Source organism: Podarcis gaigeae (assembly GCF_964106915.1).
Source record: "Podarcis gaigeae genome assembly, chromosome: 9".
Classification (NCBI taxonomy): Eukaryota; Metazoa; Chordata; class Lepidosauria; order Squamata; family Lacertidae; genus Podarcis; species Podarcis gaigeae.
Window position 1 is genome coordinate 59,550,282 of NC_139685.1, and position 18,073 is coordinate 59,568,354.

Below are 18,073 nucleotides of genomic sequence, written 5' to 3' on the forward strand. Positions count from 1 at the left end.
AACTTAGTTCAAGGGAGATCTAGGTTCACAATCACCACTTAGACCATGACAAGAAGCTCACTGGGTTACACTGGAACAATCACCATCTCTCAGATAACTACTTCGCAGGATTGTTGAAAGAATAAAACGACGGTTGAGCTCCTTGGCGGAACAATGGGATAAAAATATAATAAAGGCAATCCACCCATCTGCTACTCTCACAACTATCTATCTTTACGCAAGAGAATGGCTCCCAGCGTATTCATGCTTTTGGACTGACTTGACACAGTGGCTGGTTTCTACACACACCTCCCATATCATAGAATCTTAAGAGACCCAAGGGTCATCTAGTCCAACCCGCCCCCTGCAATGCACCCTTCAATATAAAAAAAGTTGACAGCTATGCAAGCAGAGCGCCACTCGACCACTATTTCCCAATGTTCACCCACGTTCCCAATAAGTCCTCAAGTGAAATACACTCGGAGTCGAGTGTGGATTTCATGCTCTTTATTCAGCTCATTGTAGTGAAGAAGAATGGAAGTTCCCCCAGAATGTCTGCTTTATATACATTATTTACACAATGGGCGCCACGTGATTGGCTAATTCCAGGATTCACCTGTAGGCCAATCAGGTTGCGGATTCACTTCCACTTGGAGCTGGATTGGGTGGCTCCTGTGGACCAATCAGCCTGCTGCATTCTGGACCCTATTGTTCTAGGACCAATCAGACTGCTGCATTCTGAATCCTATTGTTCTAGGACCAATCAGACTGCTGCCTTTTGGATCCTATTCAACTCAGTACATAACATCAAGTAAGACTGACCTACTACTCTCCCCACCCCCACAGCAACTGCCCAGATAAACACTGCCTCTGAACATGGAGGTTCTCTTTCATGGTGTTTCTCAAAATTAGGTCCTCGGGTGTTGATGGACTACAACTCCCATCATGCCTGACCAGGGGCCCTGCTAGCTAGGGATGATGGGAATTGTAGTCAAACAGCAGTTGGGGACCCAAGTTTGAGAAACACCGACTCTCTCTTTTTCGAGAGAGAGCGTGTCCCCAACACTGCCGTGTTAACTTTCGTATAAGGTTGGTAAAGCCGGGCACACGCAGGCAGCGACGGAGTCAGCTAAAGTACAAGCCGCAACACGTCGGCGCGTCAACCTTAGGACCCCAAAACATCGCGCTAGTCGCTCGCCCGCCCGTCCGCCAGGGGCGGAGCTTCCTTCCTTGAGCCCCGCCCGTGGTCGCGAGGGGATTTGCGTCACTACCGCGCGCCGGCATCTCCCGCTTCCGCCGCTCAGCCTGAGGTAGCGCGTGAGGAGACTGTTGGCGGCGCGCGGCCCACGGCGTTTGTTGGTGGCGGTTGCTGCGGGTTGGTGCGCGCGGGTACAGGCAGGTGCTTTCCTTTCCTTTCCTGTTTCTTAAGCGCGGGAAGCCGCGTTTCTTCGTATCCCTCCCCGCTTCAGCATTCGGCCGGGCGCTCCTTCCTCCCTCCCCACCCGCCTCAGGGCGGCGAGTGGTAGCGAAGGGGAAGCTGTTGATAACGGACACCCCCCCCCACACACACACCTTTTAAAACGCTTGGGCTTTTCTCTCTCTTTTTAAACAGCAGTAATAATAATAAGTGAATCCAGAGACGGCTTAGCCGCGTTTAGTCTGTCGCAGCGAGAGCAGCTCCAATTGTCTTAAGAGGCTACAAATGGGTTGAAGCTCTCGTAAAAATAAAAGGCCAGAGGCCGCAGCTTCAGGTAAAAGAAGAGGCGGACTTGGCTGAAGCTTCTTCCGCAGCGAATTATGTCCGTCTTCAGTAAGCCTCCTCAAGGCTCTTAATTTCACAAACTGAACGCACTTCCTTAAGCTTCTTGCCAATTTAGGACATCTGCCCATCGTATGGCTTATTTGAGGTGACAAATTGTTTGCCTCGTGCCTTAAACGTGTGCTACCCTTTGTTCATAACCACCGATTTGACATTAAAGCATACTGATTTTTAGAAATATACTGGTGGTTTTTTTGTTTTTTTGTTATCCTCCATGTTGGTTCATTTACAACATAATAGGAAAATAGGTTGGAAACAATATGTTACATTCCTAGTCTTGTAAATTTCTCTGAGATTAATTGCCTGGGGTTATAGTTCTAACAAACAAAGATTTCTATGAATACTTTTAAAATAATATTAAATCTTCTATTTTATCCACAGTATTGGAAGCAGAAGTTGTACAATATATTGATTCCAATATTTGTAGCATCTTCAGGAAAAAGGAAAAGTGAAATAGTTAGAAAGCTCATGTCATCAGGAATGCTACCAGAAAACCTTGTGGCATCCAAGGTTACTGATGTAAAAGGAGATGGGAAGTGCAACCTTGATCAAATGGGAAATGAATTACTGGAAAAGATGGAGAATATTGAAGCTATGTCAAAGAGGCAAAGAAAGAAGCTAATGAAACAGAAACAGTGGGAAGAACAAAGAAACTTGCGCAAGTATGGGGGTTTTTTTTGCTACAAGTGTGGGTTAATAACTGAGCAGGTTCGGGCTATATTCTTCTCTCTATCCCCAATTTGTATAAAAGAAAAGATCAGAAGTGGACTTCTTTCTCCCATGCCCTTTCTTTTATTCCCATTACTGTGGGGAAAAGTGAAAAAAATGTGTTAGGGTAAACCAACATTTATTTAAATGCAGGATTGCATGATAATAACCTGCTTAGAAACGACTGCAGAGTCTATATTTGTTTTACATTACACTAGGCATTTGATATAATCACCTGATTAGAATAAATGAGACACAGGAATCTAATACATTTCACATATGATTTAATATGTGTATCATGTTTTAGTTTTTATGCCTTCCATCATTCAGATATGGAAGAAGGAAATTGTGCATTTATTCTTCTTGACCTTGGCATTTCTATCCCAAAACATGGCTAACAGTTGCAATGGCGTTCTTGAGCTTTAACCAACATTCTCTTCAAATCCCTCTTCCATTTTTTCTGTGCTGCAGTTTGTGTGAAGCTTTTGTTTTGTCCCAGTCAAGACACTGGAAGGGATAATAGGTTCAGTTGTACTTCTGCCTTGATTAACTGTTTCTCCTTGAGCAGCTTCTTTCTCTAAAAATAATTTTTTATAGACAGTTGCTTATAAAAGACTAAGAGTAAAGCTATTATTTGTCTTGCAAAAGGATAACAGCAAATCTTTCCCCTGGGATGAAGGTGATGAAATGGATGAACATTTAAAGAAAGGGTGTTTATGTAGAACTAGGCATTGCGAGTGCAGGGGCACAAGACAGCAAGTCAGAGAGGCCAGAGCACCGCAGGTCAAAACACAAAGCACTTGAAGAGAAAGACTGTATAAAAGTGTTTGTACTCTAGTGCTAAAAGCCTCTTGAGACAATTTGGGTGAGCTAGCGTGCTTAACTAATCTACTACCATCTCTTTATGTTGCATATGTGTGCAGAATCATTGTATAATTAATACCATGGCACTTGGGTGTTTACAAATTGCAATTTTTCAGACAGAAACGTAAAGAAAAACGCCTGAAGAGAAAACAAGAGCGCCAGTCTCAGTTGGAATCTAGCAACGACGGAAGTTTCAGGAAACGTTTGCGTAGAGATGTTGTTCCTAGTACCCTTCGCCTTATTATAGATTGCAGTTTTGACAATTTAATGGAGCTAAAGGTAAATGAAAGTTATATTTTTCAGAAGCAAGTTATTTAGGGTGCTTTTGTTTGGTTATTAGTGTATGCCTATAATTGTGTAGGCCAGAGCTTTCCAAACTCTGTGTTGCCACATGTTAGTGTGTTGGGTGTAGTGTGTAGGTGTGTCGCGTGAACACTCTTGGCACTTCTCCCAGGGCTAGAAAGGGGTTAGTTTAATCTCTGGTTTCCTAGTAAAACTGAATTACTGTGTCACGAAATGATGCATGTCTAAAAGGTGTGTCACCAACATGAAAAGTTTGGAAAGCTCTGGTGTAGGGCTGTAGAGACATACAGATATGTTAGTAAAAGAAGGCTATTGAGATTGAAGCTACTGTATAATGTTTCTGTTTTACAACAGTGGGTAGTATGTAACACTAGTATTTAGTGATCGCCACTGGTGTCCAGTAGGCTTGGAGACATTTGCATCTCACTTTCCTAAAATGTTTGTTCTACTGTACTTAATAATGAATAGCAGTTGAAAGCACTTGGTGAAGAAATTCCTTCTAATTCTAGAAGGAATTGTGCATCACTGTTAATTATTACAGTGGTTAGACTAGGATTACTGTCCTGTACTGTCCTGTACTTGATTATAAGAAAGTTCCACTGATTTCAGAGGGGCTTGTTCTCAAATAAGCACCCATAGAATTGCAGCTTAGATATTTCCTTTTCAGTTTTAACTTGTTTGTAAATTAGTATTATTTTTTATTTTCAACATGATGAACTTTAAGTAAAGTACAATAGTGAATATGTGAGATCTTTGAAAAATTATTTAATTGCAATATTATTTTTTATAGTGACTTAATATTTATTTTCCAAAAATAAATGTTCTATTCAGAAATAACTTTTTGTCAGTTAAAAGTTTCCTTTCTCTCTCTTTAGCGTCTCTGAATCTCTTGGTTAAAGCATTTTGTGGTGCTTTCTCTGAAGGACAATATAAAAACAAATTGTGTTGTATACAGGATGTCAAGAAACTTCACAAGCAAATTCAGAGATGTTATGCAGAAAATCGCAAAGCACTCCATCCTGTACAGGTATGTTGTTGTAAACTATTTTCTGATTTTTCTGTTGGGACCAGTTAGTTATATAAATGAAATGTGAAAGGCCACTCCTTCCAAAAATGAAAATATATTCTTTAATAACAAGCAGAGACATAATTTGACAGTATTTTTGTCAGACTTGCATTTCAATATATTATTAAGATGACAGTGCAAATATCTGTGTATGCCTAAAAACAGGTATAATCTTGTCGTGCAGTTAATATTTTAGAGTACTTGTGTGTTTGTCTAGTCCCAAGTCCAAAACACAACACAAGCAAAGTAAGGTAGCCATCCTACCATATGTAGAAGTATTTAATGGCTGGTTAATTATGGTATCACTACATTTTATTGCAATAGTGTACTCATTTAAGCACTTTTAAAAATGCAGGGTGTACAAAGACTAAATTAAGACTGAAATTGACTAAATATTTGGTTTTTATATAAATAGGCCATAACCACACTGCATTTTGCTGTGAAACATTTTGGGCAAAATCCTGTTTTGAGTTTTACTCAAACTAATAAAGCTAAAATAATCAAAATCCATTTGAACACCTTCAAAAATAATATATGCTTGTATTGTTAGGGACAGAGGAGTACCTAATTAGAGGTTAGATATTAGCAGTCAACATTATACACTTCTGTTGCCTTTTTGTCTTCCAAAGTTTTACTTGACTAGCCATGGAGGCCAGCTAAAGGACAACATGAATGAAACTGACAAAGGATGGGTAAACTGGAAGGTACTGGCAATTTAAGATTTGCTTAACTTTTGTTGTGAACACTTTTTTGTCCTGTTTGTGTGTTTAAATGAATGCCCCAACCACTCTGGGAGGCTTCCAACAGAATATAAAAACACAGCGAAACATCAGACATAAAAAACTTGCTGATACAGGGCTGCCTTCATATTTCTTCAGAAAGTTTTATAATTGTTTATCTCTTTGGTATTTGATGGGACGGCCTTTTACAGGACGGGTGCCACTACTGAGAAGGCCCTCTGCCTGGTTCCCTGTAACTTCACTTCTTGCAGTGAGGGAACCGCCAGAAGGCCCATGGAACTGAACCTTAGTGCCTGGGCTAAATGGTGTGAGTGCAAATGCTCCTTCAGTTATACAGCACCAAGGCTGTTTAGGGTTTTAAAGGTCAATACCAACACTTTGAATTGTGTTCGGAACCATACTGAGAGCCAATGTAGATCTTTTAGGAACGTTGTTATATAGTTCTAGCCATATGCTCCCAGTCACCAGTTTGGCAGCTGCAACCACATCACTACTAGCTTTTAGGAAACACATGAGGTAGGAATTCTCAGCCACATCATTTCTAGCTTATTAGATTGTGTCATGAACTCTTTTAATTCCTCCTTTTTTGTCTGATGATTTTCTGTCCAGTCAGTTATGAACTGGTAGTTTGAGTGAGAAGGCTGCTTTGTTTATGTCTGGGTTTCTGAATTCTAAGTGAAGATTGATAAATTTGAAGAAGAGAACAGTATTGCAATTCCTAAGTGAATGAGCATTCAAAAGGACCTTGTTGCAGCTTTTTCAATTGCTGTTTTAAAAAATTCTGCTGTTTTGAGGCCAGTCATGAATCAAGTTTTTTTGCTCTGTATCCAGGCTGATTGGAACATGTTTATTGGCAAGAAAGTAGTTTGATTCAGAGGATCTGCTCAAGATGTAATGTTGGGCAGGTTCTCTTGAGACAGACTGATTGACTTCCTTCTGCCTTGGAGGTGGAAGTAAAAATCTCATCTAGTCTTCCAAGTAGAGCCAGTGACATTGTTAAAATCACACCCACCTCATTATAGCACATGTAGAAGAAACAGGCGACTGTAGCTGCTTTTTGTAACTGTGTCTACCACTTTGACTGGTTCTCTGAGAAAGTCCTTGAATATTAAGACAATTTATTTAATACATTTGTGTGTATTTGTATCTTGAAGGATATCCACATTAAATCAGAACATTATAGTGAACTGATGAAGAAAGAAGACCTTGTGTACCTTACATCGGACTCTCCTGAAGTCCTGAATGAACTAGATGAGTCCAAAGCCTATGTCATTGGAGGCCTTGTGGATCACAATCATCACAAGGTAGAGAACTAATGTGTGGAATCCTGTGTATGTTTACTTGGAAAGAAGTCCCGTGGAACTCCATTAATGTGCATAGACTGCCATGGAACATGATTATTTTAAGCTGCTGCTTTGTGTTATAATGTGAAAGGCAGGTTGCTACTTTTCTGGGCACCTGGCAACATCTACTAAAGTAGTGGATTTTTCATTCTTGAGTTACTTCCTCATTGAATGCTTTGAAACTGAGCAGCAAACATTCTGTTAAAAGCCCCCCCCCCCTTTTTTTGGCTTTGCTCTTTTAGAATTGGTGGTTGCTTCTGTGCATTTTTGCCTCCTTCAGTAGCCAGTCACATCAGACTGAGCATTTGGAATGCAAATTCTTTTGTGTCAACAATTTATATTTGGAAAGACAGAGAGGTCAAACTAAAGGCAAATAAACTAAGAAAGACAGACTATCTACTGCCCCACAGTTGTGGAAAGGATGGGAAGAGAAGACATTAATAAATCATCATACTTTGCTTGCCAGAGAAATCCTTCTGTGCATGAGGGATGTACTGGAAAAGCAGAGGGGTTAAAAAGCCACACTGTTCTCTGATGAAGTATGATGTGAGGTGCTTACAGTGCATTTAATCACCCTGCACCAGGACTCATAAAACAAATTTGAAGGAATACTGAGTTTTCAGGTTGGCTTCTGTCCCCCCCCCCCCGCCCCCATCATTCTGTACATGAAATTTACAATTTGGTATTTGTGGCCCATGCTGCAGTATAATCCCTAAAACAGCTACAGCAAATGCCCACATCAGCAGCGTTTCTGTGGTTGCTGCTGATATTAATAGATCATTCTCTGTGATGGTTATTTTAATCATATTTAATGTCGTAATGGTAGTAACTAAGAATAGACTCCCAAGTAACATATCTAAGTGTTTGTAACAAATAGAGTTGCTGAACATAAGCTTAAGTGAAAATATTTAGAATATACAAATAGAGCAAGCAGTTGGGTGATGATAGTAAACAGACCAACCACTTAATCATCTTGTTCTTCCTTTAGAAATCTGAGTGGTTCATAGTGGGTCTTCTCATCGATAAGAAGGTGGCATGCAACTAAAGCACACAGAATAATTTCAGGGAAATGCTTGCTTAAGAGCGAATTTTCCAGTATTTTTGTGCAACCTCTGACCTGCAGGTGTCTTGTAAATGAGCTGTATTTGCGTGCTTGAGTATGAATTGCATCAAGTTATTTGTTTGAACACACATAAGGCACAAACAGTAAAGCCTCTTAGGATATAGTTGCAAAACATTTTACTAATTTGAAACAAACTATATATAAGCTGTATGGAACTTTTTTTAGTTGTGCCATATGACATCTTCTGTGTACCCACTGTGTGTGTGTGTGTGTGTGTGTGTGTGTGTGTGTGTGTGTATATATATATATGTATATATATATATATGACAAAACTCTTAACATTCTGTGAAACTCTCACAATGTACAGATCTGATAATCAAAATTAATTACTTTTTCTTCCGTGTCTTATTACAGGGCATTACATACAAAAGAGCACAAGAAGAAGGCATAAGCCATGCACAACTTCCACTAGGGATCTTTGTGAAAATGAACAGTCGGAAAGTTCTGGCAGTCAATCATGGTAAGGATGAAAGGAAACAAAAAAGGAAACATTGAAGAATAAGTGTGTGTATAGTCAAATGTTATCATGCACGACATTTTCCTTTGTTCTCCTCCTTCTTTTAAAAACTGATGGTTTAAATATGGACCTTGCTGATTTTTGCCTATACTTTCTTTGTGGCATTCATCTGAGATCATTGTCATCTGTTATCTCAGTATGTCATATGTCTTTTTTACTTAGCACCCACATGTTGTGATTCAGTAGATAATAATAGTGATAGTAGTAGTAGTAATAATAATAATATTTTTGTAGCAGTGAGAGAAAACACAGTCATTTGGTCTAGTGCCACAGGTAACGCAGTAATTCACCTGTGTGTAGTGGCTTTGTAGTACTCTAGACCTCTTGAAGGATTCTGAAGCTGCATATAGTAGTGGGGATGAGCCCACTAGCTCTTACTCTTTGTTGCCATCACCCTTCACATGTGGACAGTGCAGTGGGGAGCCTTCAGTACTTGCGGAGGCTCCCCATGTTTTAAGGCTCAGATTTTTCAGAGTTCTAAAACTGTTTCCCGCTGCCCCACTCATGTTTATTACAGTTTGAAAATACATAGAGTGAGCTTATGCTGCTTCTTTTTTTAATTTCCACCAATTCTTAGATGTTTCCAAATTTACTAGTAGGCATGTTTTTCATAAATGTCAGAGACCAGTACCATTACTTGCCACATGTGCTGACTATTTGATAGCAAGCCAACTTTTCAGAACAAGAAACTAGCTTTTATTTTTCAACTTCACATCCACTGGATTTCAGCAGTAATGATAACACCTGAAAGTCTAAGAAACTAAGCATACAATGCACACCACTCGACGACCCCAGTTATTATGTCTCAATTGATGGATGTTAATTGCCACTCCCATAAATAGACCATTAGACAATTAAACAAGAAATACTAGGGGAAACTTGGTAATTGCTTCCTACACAGCAAACACATGCTGACTACTTGCATAGCTGAAAATGCTATATAATATTGGCAGGAGTGAAAGCTTTGCTTGTTGAATCTTTCTGTGTATGATTAACTACCTTTATTTTTGCTGCAGAGCTTAGAAATTTATTGAAGTTATGAAACTAAATTTAATTATGATTCTGTCAGACACTTCCATTATTTTTAAAGGACATGTGATCTTTTTGCTGCAGTGTTTGAAATCATCCTTGCATTCTTGGAAAAGAGAGACTGGGAGGAAGCGTTTTTCACCGTTTTGCCACAACGGAAAGGAGCCAAACCACTAAATGAGACAACTGAAGCCACCATGTGCGAGCGGCAGAAGTCAGAAATGGTACAAGGTGAAATCTCAGATAGCGAATAAGCATCTCTGGGTGTTAATTTAATTTAAATATTTAATATCCAAAGATGGGAATGGTTTGCTGTCCTTGCAGTGTACAGTTGTTTATGGAGTGCTGCATAGCTTATCTGTTATTATCAAGCACTAATTTTATTTGCCAGATCTGGACTTGTACTGCTTAGAAAATACTTGATTTTTGGTAGCTTTTTAGCCTGCTAAAGGGCGTTTAAAGAAATCTTTGTTTCCCAAGGAAGCTGATATATATTTTTCTTTTTATTATTTTTATTTAATATTTGCCAGAAGGGGGAGCTTTTAAGTTTGAGTAGCACCTCTGCTTTTTATTGACCATGTCAAGATTGTTTTCACAAATACTACTGCCAAATCACTTGTTCCGCATTAATACCTGTGTATCCCATTTCCCCATCCTTGAATACAGAGTTTTGTATTAAATACATAACTTTGCTAGTTTCAACCCAGTTTTCCATTCAAATTTAATTCCTGTCTTCTGAGGCATTCATTTAGCCATCACTCTCAATTTTCTGTTATGATATTTAGGCTATAAAACTTTCATTAATGCATTTTATGTTACTAGTTTTGTCCCATTAAAAAAACAAAGCAGATCATGATTTGTACAGTCCTGTTTGTGTCTGTAGTCTTCATGTTATAAATAGCATATGCACATATGCACTGAAATACTTTCCCTCTTTGTATTTCTGTAAGGAGAAGCTGATGTAACAGACCTGCTAAGGGTGAACTTCCAGGGCCAGCTGAATCATTTCAGTTATCTAGCAATGCATTTTAAGAATGAAGTGGCAGGTTAAATTAGGCTTAGAGTAAATGAGTGGCTTCCAGTAGCTTTCCCCAACATTGTGCCCTCCAGATGATTGAATACAACTCCCATCAGCCCCAGCCAGCATGGCCAATTCACCTTTCAAGCTTCATGACTGAGTAGGGTTTTGAGCCCAAATCTAACACTGTTTTCAATACCACACTTGTTCTTCTCATAAGAAGCAATGCACTAAATGTTTGTGGGGAGTGTTACTATGTGCTGCACATCCCATGTAATTTGCGTATCTTTTCAGTAAGAGAATACCACCAGCTAACCCACATAACTTTCCCTGCCTTGCTAATGGCATCTGCATCATGTTCACAACAGACTGCTCTGGTTGTTTGGCACTGGTAACCACTAAATCTTAGTCTGATCTCTTTTAAAAACTAATATTAAATTCCCATGGAAGTCTATTTTATTTGCTGTCTCTATTGCATTAACTACCTTTTAAGAAAATAGTTGACTATGTGCAGTTCCCATAACATACTGAATGTTTATTGTACATTGTAGAGGTTTTTCATTTTAATGACTTGGAACAAAATCTCCAATGGCATGTTTAATAACTCCCTAGGGCAAGTTATATAAATATGTGCCCGGGAATATTGGGTTGCAGTCTGCACACTTTTATGAAGTGTTTGACATGGATGTATAGCTATTTAAATTATTATGACTTTAGATTTGTGTATCTGAGTCTTTTCTGTAGCCCCAGACAGACAGGATCCTGAAGACTGCAGACTCAGCTGTTAGTGTCTGGGGGAAAGAGTTTGAAGATGGGCCATATCACTATTATTGTACAATGAAATGTGACCACCTCACCAGAATAGTCTTGGCTATCATTTCTGTGCTGTGACTTGTTTTGGTTCTTCTTTTGGTGGGAAACTCAAGTCAGCAAAAGAGCAGGTGCACATGGGTATTGGATGGAAGGGGAATTGGAGGGCATAGGCATTATTTTTCCTCCTGCAACTTTATGCTAGGGTAAACAAACAGATGGCTGTGCATCAGTATCCAAAGGGCAATATATGGTGTTCCATATGTGCCCTGTGGCTTTTCTAGCCCTCATCTCACTGTAGCCCCTCAATTTTCCCCAAGCTTTTTCTGAAGGCTGGGGAACCATTCACAGAAGTGACACAAGGAGCTGTAGCCCGAAAGAGAAATTGGATTGCCCTCCCCATCTGTGCACCTGCAGAAACCTATCATTTGGGCATAGTGCTCTGGATTCAAATATAGATTTCATGGCAAGTACACTGGAAGATATTATTTATATACCACTTAATGCTAACAACAACAATATCAAAACTTTCTTGGGTTGAGAAATTAAGGGAAAGTGTGTAAGCAGGTGTTTCTTTTATGTAAGTAACAAGACCTTAAAAACTGGCTTAGTGGCTAATAGGTCCCTCGGCACTGGTGTGACATGTGTCTAGTAGGTGGCACAACTTGAAACCTAGGTTGTGGGTATTAAAAAGTGCCTTTTAGCGCTGAGCAACTGAATTGCCAGAATGTTGACAATGGAGTCCATTAGCACTGTTCTGAGTTATGGCGGCCATCACTGCCTTTGAGTTCCATAGTTTGGCTACATGCTGCATGCTCCTTTGAAATCTGTTAGAAAGAGAGCGTATTGCATTTCCTTTCATTCTGGCTTTTGGGTTAATATCACTGATCTGAGTAAATAGCTGGATTCTCTTGGAACAGCCAACTAGAAGGGGCTCCCTTAATGAATTGTCTTGATCCCAGTCCTAACAAACTACATCGATATGAACTCCACTAAAATCCAGCAAATTGGAGTGCTATTGAATGACTATACTATAGCCACTTAAAGCGTTACTGACCTGAATGAAGCCCAGGGGAGCTGTACTAAGTTGTAAACTGTTGACTTATTTTTTCGAATGTTGACCTGCAGTGCATTAATTTTAAAGAATATTCAAAATTCTGAAGATTATGCAGAAATAGATCACTTCTATCATTTGTATTCAGAAAGAATGAAAATGTCCACGATATCTTTTCATATCAATTACCAAGACACAATGACATGCACTCTTAAAAACAAAATGTTTATTTAGCATTTTGTTTACCAGTGTTCTAACATTCAGTATTTTGTGTGTATGTGTGTTTAAACTTTACAAATACCTGTTTAGCAGGTAAAACTCTTAAGGTCTAAATGGTGTGGCTATAAACTTTTTCTAACAACAAAAATGACACTTTAGAGCTTTGGAAAAAATTGTGTGAGATTCACTGTACATGTTATCTTCCAATAAAAGCATTGTGCTGTTTTTCAGATGCTCTGAAATCGGGCCTCACCTCTTGAAGCAGCGTTGTGTCGCTTAGAGTAAGCTTTGTTGTACAGCAACTGGGTGCTGTTTTGGGATAATGCAGGACTGTGGGGGTGACTTTGAAGAACTGTGAGTTTGCTGGGGGAACGCTCTACAGTCTCAGAAGTTGGGATTCGGATTTTCTCTCTTGTGTGTGTACTTCTCTCCCTGTCTGAAAGAGATTGTGAAAATCAAAGCTACATTAATGCATTGATAATAATAATATAATAATAATTTATTATTTTTACCCCGCCCATCTGGCTGGGTTTCCCCAGCCACTCTGGGCAGCTTCCAACAAAATATTAAAGTACAATAGTCTGTTAAAAGCTTCCCTAAACAGGGCTGCCTTCAGATGTCTTCTAAATGTCAGGTAGTTGTTTTTCTCTTTGACCTCTGGTGGGAGGGCGTTCCACAGGGCGGGTGCCACTACTGAGAAGGCCCTCTGCCTGCTTCCCTGTAACATCTTGCAGTGCGGGAACCACCAGAAGGCCCTCGGCACTGGACCTCAGTGTCCGGGCAGAACAATCGGGGTGGAGACGCTCCTTCAGGTATACTGGACCGAGGCCGTTTGAACTGAAGGTTTTTTGTCTATGCATCTAATGACAGAGCTGTCCTCATTTATGCCACTATGACAGCAGTTATGTATGATGCTGTCAAGAGGCAAGATGATGTGGCTTCCTCTCAACTAATTTTAATACATATGAGCTCAGTCTCTTGCAAGCATGGTCTTATTTTTCTGGATAAAAATGTACAATGCATAACTAGCCTCTCACCTTTACTGGATACTGTTCCTCTGCTTGAAAGCCTAAAAAAGAAAGAAGACAACTTAGGTTTTTTTATACAGTTTATATACTGTTTATTTACAATGGCTTTTAAGAGGTGCACAGTGAACACAGTAAAGATAAAAAGGTAAATATTGATTAAAAACTATATAATCAGAAGTGACTTTAAATGCCTGCTGAAATTTTAAGAAGTATTCAGCAAGGAGGTGGCCTGTCTAGTATCAGCTGAAAGAAAATTCTATGAAATTGGAACAATATTAGGCATTCTACATAGTATGAGGTACAGTACATTTTTTTTTTTAGGATGGATGGTGGAGACAAGAGAAAAATCAATGTGCAGATAATCCAGATTTGAACAGAAATACAACACAGTGATAATACTTTCATTAAAAAGAAAGTGTGAGAGCAGTAAGTCAGGAATTTGTGGTTTCTGCTTTCAACATTCTTTATTGCCGTGGCTGTTGCTTAGTTCAGGACCCCTTAGTTCAGGAGCAAAGATAAACTAGCATTTATTATAGTTAACAAAATTTGAAAGCCACTTGATCTTAGTAAAACCTCTTAGCAGTTTACAAGAAATAGTAAAATTATCAATACACAGTTAAAACAATTAAACATTTTAAAGATGTTAAACATTAACAGTAAAAAAGAATTTTTAAAATTCCGTCATATATTTGTCTGGATTGACTCCCCCCCCCCAAAAAAAAAAAAAGTTTTAAGCAGGGGCTGAAAAGAGAATACAGTGAAAACGCCTGCCTCATCTCGATCGCAAGAGAGTTCCAAAGTAGAGGTGCTGCCAGTAGTAGCCTGAGACAGTATCTCTCATTCAAAATTTTACTACTGAATGAAATGCAATAGAAAGCAGATTTCCTGGATAAATGCACAATTCTGCATGGTTCCCCACCAAGATTTATTACCCTCAACTGGCTTTTAAGATATGACTTTTGGATTATTTCCTGTTAGAACCAACACAGGCTGATTTCGTCAGAAGTTATGCTTTGGCCAGTAGCTTACATACCTTTTGGTGGTTTGGAAATGACATGGATTTTTCCTTTTCTTTCTCAATCTGCTTTACTTGTGTAAATTACAAGATCTCAACATCACCATCCATGGTGAGCAAAAAGTTCTAGTTGTGAATAATCCCAGCCCATGCTGCAAACAAGGCAAATGACCAACCTGGTGGCTTCCCACGTAGCACCATACCTAGGGCAATGCATTATCAATTTTACCTGCGCCGGCTCTCTTCACTTGCTGGTTTATTTTGAAGTGCTCTTTCAGCTTTCAGCATATCTCGTAAACTCAGAGCCTCTACGTCAGCTTCTTTCAGTGCCCTTTTCTGATAATTCAGCAGATCTCGGCTGGTCACGTCGGAACGGATGAAATTGGACACAAACTCCTTCTCTGAAACACCAGGAATATAGATGCAGCTTGTGTTCCAAATATTGTGGCTTTGCAACTCAAATAGGCACAACATTACCAGGTAGTAATATTAATATAATGGATATGTCAGGGTCTTCTGTGTGCATGGAAAGGCTACTTCCCATTTTCTTTTGATGGCAGAGAAAGGTCAACACAAGCCTATTTCATAGGAAGAACACTCCCAGAAATAGGAGAGGATGGTATGGGCATATCTGTGTGTGCACCACAGACTAAACATGCTTTGTGAATAAAGTATTGAAAATATCCAAGATCTTAATCTTAAGGGTATAACTGTGATGCTACTTCTTTCATCTAATGGAAATGAAATGCATTCCAGGTTTTTCTCCATTCAGGTTCCCCCTCCATAATATTTCTTAAAGAAATCTTAAGTTCTTTAAATATAACACATACGACGCCTGTGAGAAACATACAAGCAGGATTCAAGCACAAGAGCACTTTCCCCTTATTTGGTTTCCAGCAGATTTCTTGTTAAATCATCACAACAGTGGGAGATGTGTAAAAATTAAATATAATCTAAATTGGGGTGGTCCTCCTATCAGCTGTCTCCTGGCAGCAGCCATTGCGTCAGACTGAAACAGGAGGGAAGAGGAGTGGTGCAAGGCTGTTAAGAGACCAGCTGCTCTGCAAACCTTTTCCAGCTGAAGAGTGGGATAAAATGCTATATATATAAATAAAGCATGGGTGCAGGCTGGGGGTGGGGCCATTTTGTTGTCCAAGGCCAGAGCCTGAGAATTGTATAGCCTGCCCTATCATTAGGCGGAGTGAGGCAATCACCTTAGGTGGCAGGACCTGGGGGCTCATTCCCTGTGACTCAGAGCGCTTTGGTAATTTCCCCGCACATAAAAGTTTGCTACCACCCTCTAATCTAGTGGGATCCCCTTAGCATCACTCAGGGAGTGGAGGATGCAAGTGTTGAAGTAAGAATCAACTGCTTGCCTAGTCAGCTTCTGTACATGGAAGTGGGGAGAGGATGAATGTAGGTTGCCTCGGGCAGCAAAATGTCTTGGGACAGCTCTGTGCTATACAGAGGTTTATTGGGATGGGCAGGTGTCAATTCATTTCCTTACCTCCTGGAACATCCCTATATATTGTGGGAGCTTTAGAACCTCCTGCCATGCCACAGCTGGCTTAGCTGTGACAGCTGGGTAGAGAGATACCTCCTCTGTTATATATTCAGTATCCCTCAAGTATGCAAAAACTGCTACCGTATTTGGGGTTGGCACTTCTAAACTGGTAGGCATTCATCCAATAGTTTATTATCAAAGGGAACGATAATCTGATTTTATATACATATAGATAGATATACAAAGAGGGGTGTGCTCTCCTGCCTGCCGCATGCAGCCCAAAGTCAGTTGACACTTCAGCCATGTGCAACTATCACATTTTCTCTCCTTACCTTTTAGAGTTGCCTTTGATAACCAGGTTTGGATCTCTGCAAGTGAGTCTGTCTGTAAAATATCACGAAGCCTTTCCAAGATCTAGGAGGAGGACAGATCAGACCAATGAAGCACTGCAGTCAGGGCTGCCGCAATACATTTTGCTGCCTAAAATGGGAAGAGTGCTGTTGCCCATAGGTCCTGGCTTGCAGGCTCTCCATCTGGTGGGCCGCTGGGAGAAAAAGATGATGTGCTAGATGGGCCATTGGCATGATGCAGCAGTGTCATCTTCTGTTCTTATGACACCCCACCCCAGTTACACATACGAAAGCCAAATGGGGTGGCACCTGACACTTAAACATCAACTGGGGGACAGTGTCCTCCACCACACCTGAGGGAGCAGGATAGCTCAGAGGGCACCCAGCAAGGGGTATGGTACACAACTCACCGCAGTGACTGACTGACTGCTGCCCCCTGAAACCAATGCAGTGGTGGCAGCACCAATGCTTAGGCAGCAAATGCAACAAATGTTATTAGTATTCAAAGTCCTTACTAGCCTAGGGGCAGTTTACTTGTGGGATTGTCTCCCCCCCTATAAGCCCACCAACCACTTTGATCTGCTGAACTGGCACTGTTACAGCCTTGTAAGTGTGAATCTCTCCCAAAAGTACACATTTTTGCAAGCAATTTCCCCTAATACGAAGCATTTTGTATGTTACATTCACAGATGCATGCATTGTTAACACGTCTCCCTGTAATATATGCATTCTTGTACACACCATTTGGCTGGAGACCTGCATCACAAAATTTGGGTAATTTTGAAAGTAGCTGTATTTCAGCATTGGCTTTGTGAAGAGTTCTGTAAAACTCAGGAGCTTGCAACTTCAAAATCTCAGAAATGGCCTCCTCTCTTTTACGGGCCATCATTGCCACCTTTTAATGTTTTAATGTTGTATTTTAATCTTGTTTTTTAAGTTGTATTTTAATCAACTTGTTTTTATTATTGGTTGTTAGCCGCCCTGAGCCTGGTCTTGGCTGGGGAGGCGGGGTATAAATAAAATTTATTATTATTATTATTATTATTATTATTATTATTATTATTATTCAACAGATTGGTGGTTTTCAAACTGGCTGTGCAATCCTATGCATATTTACGCAGAAATGATTGAATGCAACTTAACCCCCTAGTAAACATGTATAGTATTGCAACCTAAATGTACTAAATGACATCCTCCTCTTTTTATCAGTTAAAACAGAAGCATGTAATACATGACATAATCACTTAATGATGGTATCTTACTTTTATTTCCTGTTCCAGGTAAGTAGGGGTATAATTCATATTCTCGATGATGTCTGGCCTGTAGTGCGTACCCGGGGTAGGTAAAAGAGGGTGCTCTGGAGGAATCTTATTTTGTGGATTTTCTGCAAGGTATTTCCTCAAAGGATCGTCCTGATGATAAAGCAGAATATAAGGAGACAAATACAGAAAGCCCCCCGCCCCCCAAAGCCCACCACCCAACTTTCTGTACTGCTTTGCTTTTGATCACCTCCAATACATCTGGACTAATAATTACATTGTGCATTGGAGGAATGGAGAACCTGTGGCTTCCTAAATGTTAATG

General features: G+C 39.9%; 2 protein-coding genes across 21 annotated transcripts in view; one reads left to right on the forward strand and one right to left on the reverse strand.

The window, feature by feature from the left end:
- The first annotated feature begins 1,240 nt into the window (after nucleotides 1–1,240).
- On the forward strand, nucleotides 1,241–12,345 carry TRMT10A (tRNA methyltransferase 10A). Of its 4 annotated transcripts, none has more exons than XM_083756750.1 (9): nucleotides 1,241–1,378; nucleotides 2,180–2,460; nucleotides 3,487–3,649; nucleotides 4,629–4,700; nucleotides 5,369–5,443; nucleotides 6,634–6,783; nucleotides 8,300–8,405; nucleotides 9,576–9,722; nucleotides 11,640–12,345. In XM_083756750.1, the coding sequence occupies exons 2-9, from the start codon at nucleotides 2,267–2,269 to the stop codon at nucleotides 11,858–11,860; spliced, it is 1,128 nt and encodes a 375-aa protein (XP_083612876.1). In that variant the 5' UTR covers nucleotides 1,241–1,378; nucleotides 2,180–2,266; the 3' UTR covers nucleotides 11,861–12,345. The 4 variants fall into 4 exon arrangements, with proteins under 4 accessions (XP_083612876.1, XP_083612878.1, XP_083612879.1 ...); XM_083756752.1 differs by lacking the exon at nucleotides 11,640–12,345 and adding an exon at nucleotides 10,442–11,365; XM_083756753.1 differs by lacking the exon at nucleotides 11,640–12,345 and adding an exon at nucleotides 11,254–11,365.
- LOC310852780 (uncharacterized protein C4orf17 homolog) overlaps nucleotides 2,774–18,073 on the reverse strand; it is a 150,695-nt gene continuing 135,395 nt past the window's right edge. For 8 of the 17 annotated variants that reach the window (XM_083756790.1, XM_083756786.1, XM_083756788.1 and 5 more), the window contains 5 exons: nucleotides 17,752–17,901; nucleotides 16,472–16,553; nucleotides 14,865–15,036; nucleotides 13,630–13,661; nucleotides 12,578–13,028 (listed from right to left, as the gene is read on the reverse strand). In XM_083756790.1, the coding sequence (XP_083612916.1) occupies nucleotides 12,820–13,028; nucleotides 13,630–13,661; nucleotides 14,865–15,036; nucleotides 16,472–16,553; nucleotides 17,752–17,901 (645 nt within the window). In that variant the 3' untranslated portion in view covers nucleotides 12,578–12,819. Of the gene's footprint in view, nucleotides 3,014–7,615; nucleotides 7,975–11,023; nucleotides 11,301–12,375; nucleotides 12,442–12,577; nucleotides 13,029–13,629; nucleotides 13,662–14,864; nucleotides 15,037–16,471; nucleotides 16,554–17,751; nucleotides 17,902–18,073 lie in introns of those variants that run through there. The other 9 variants (XM_083756781.1, XM_083756780.1, XR_014568361.1 and 6 more) reach the window with 8 other exon arrangements.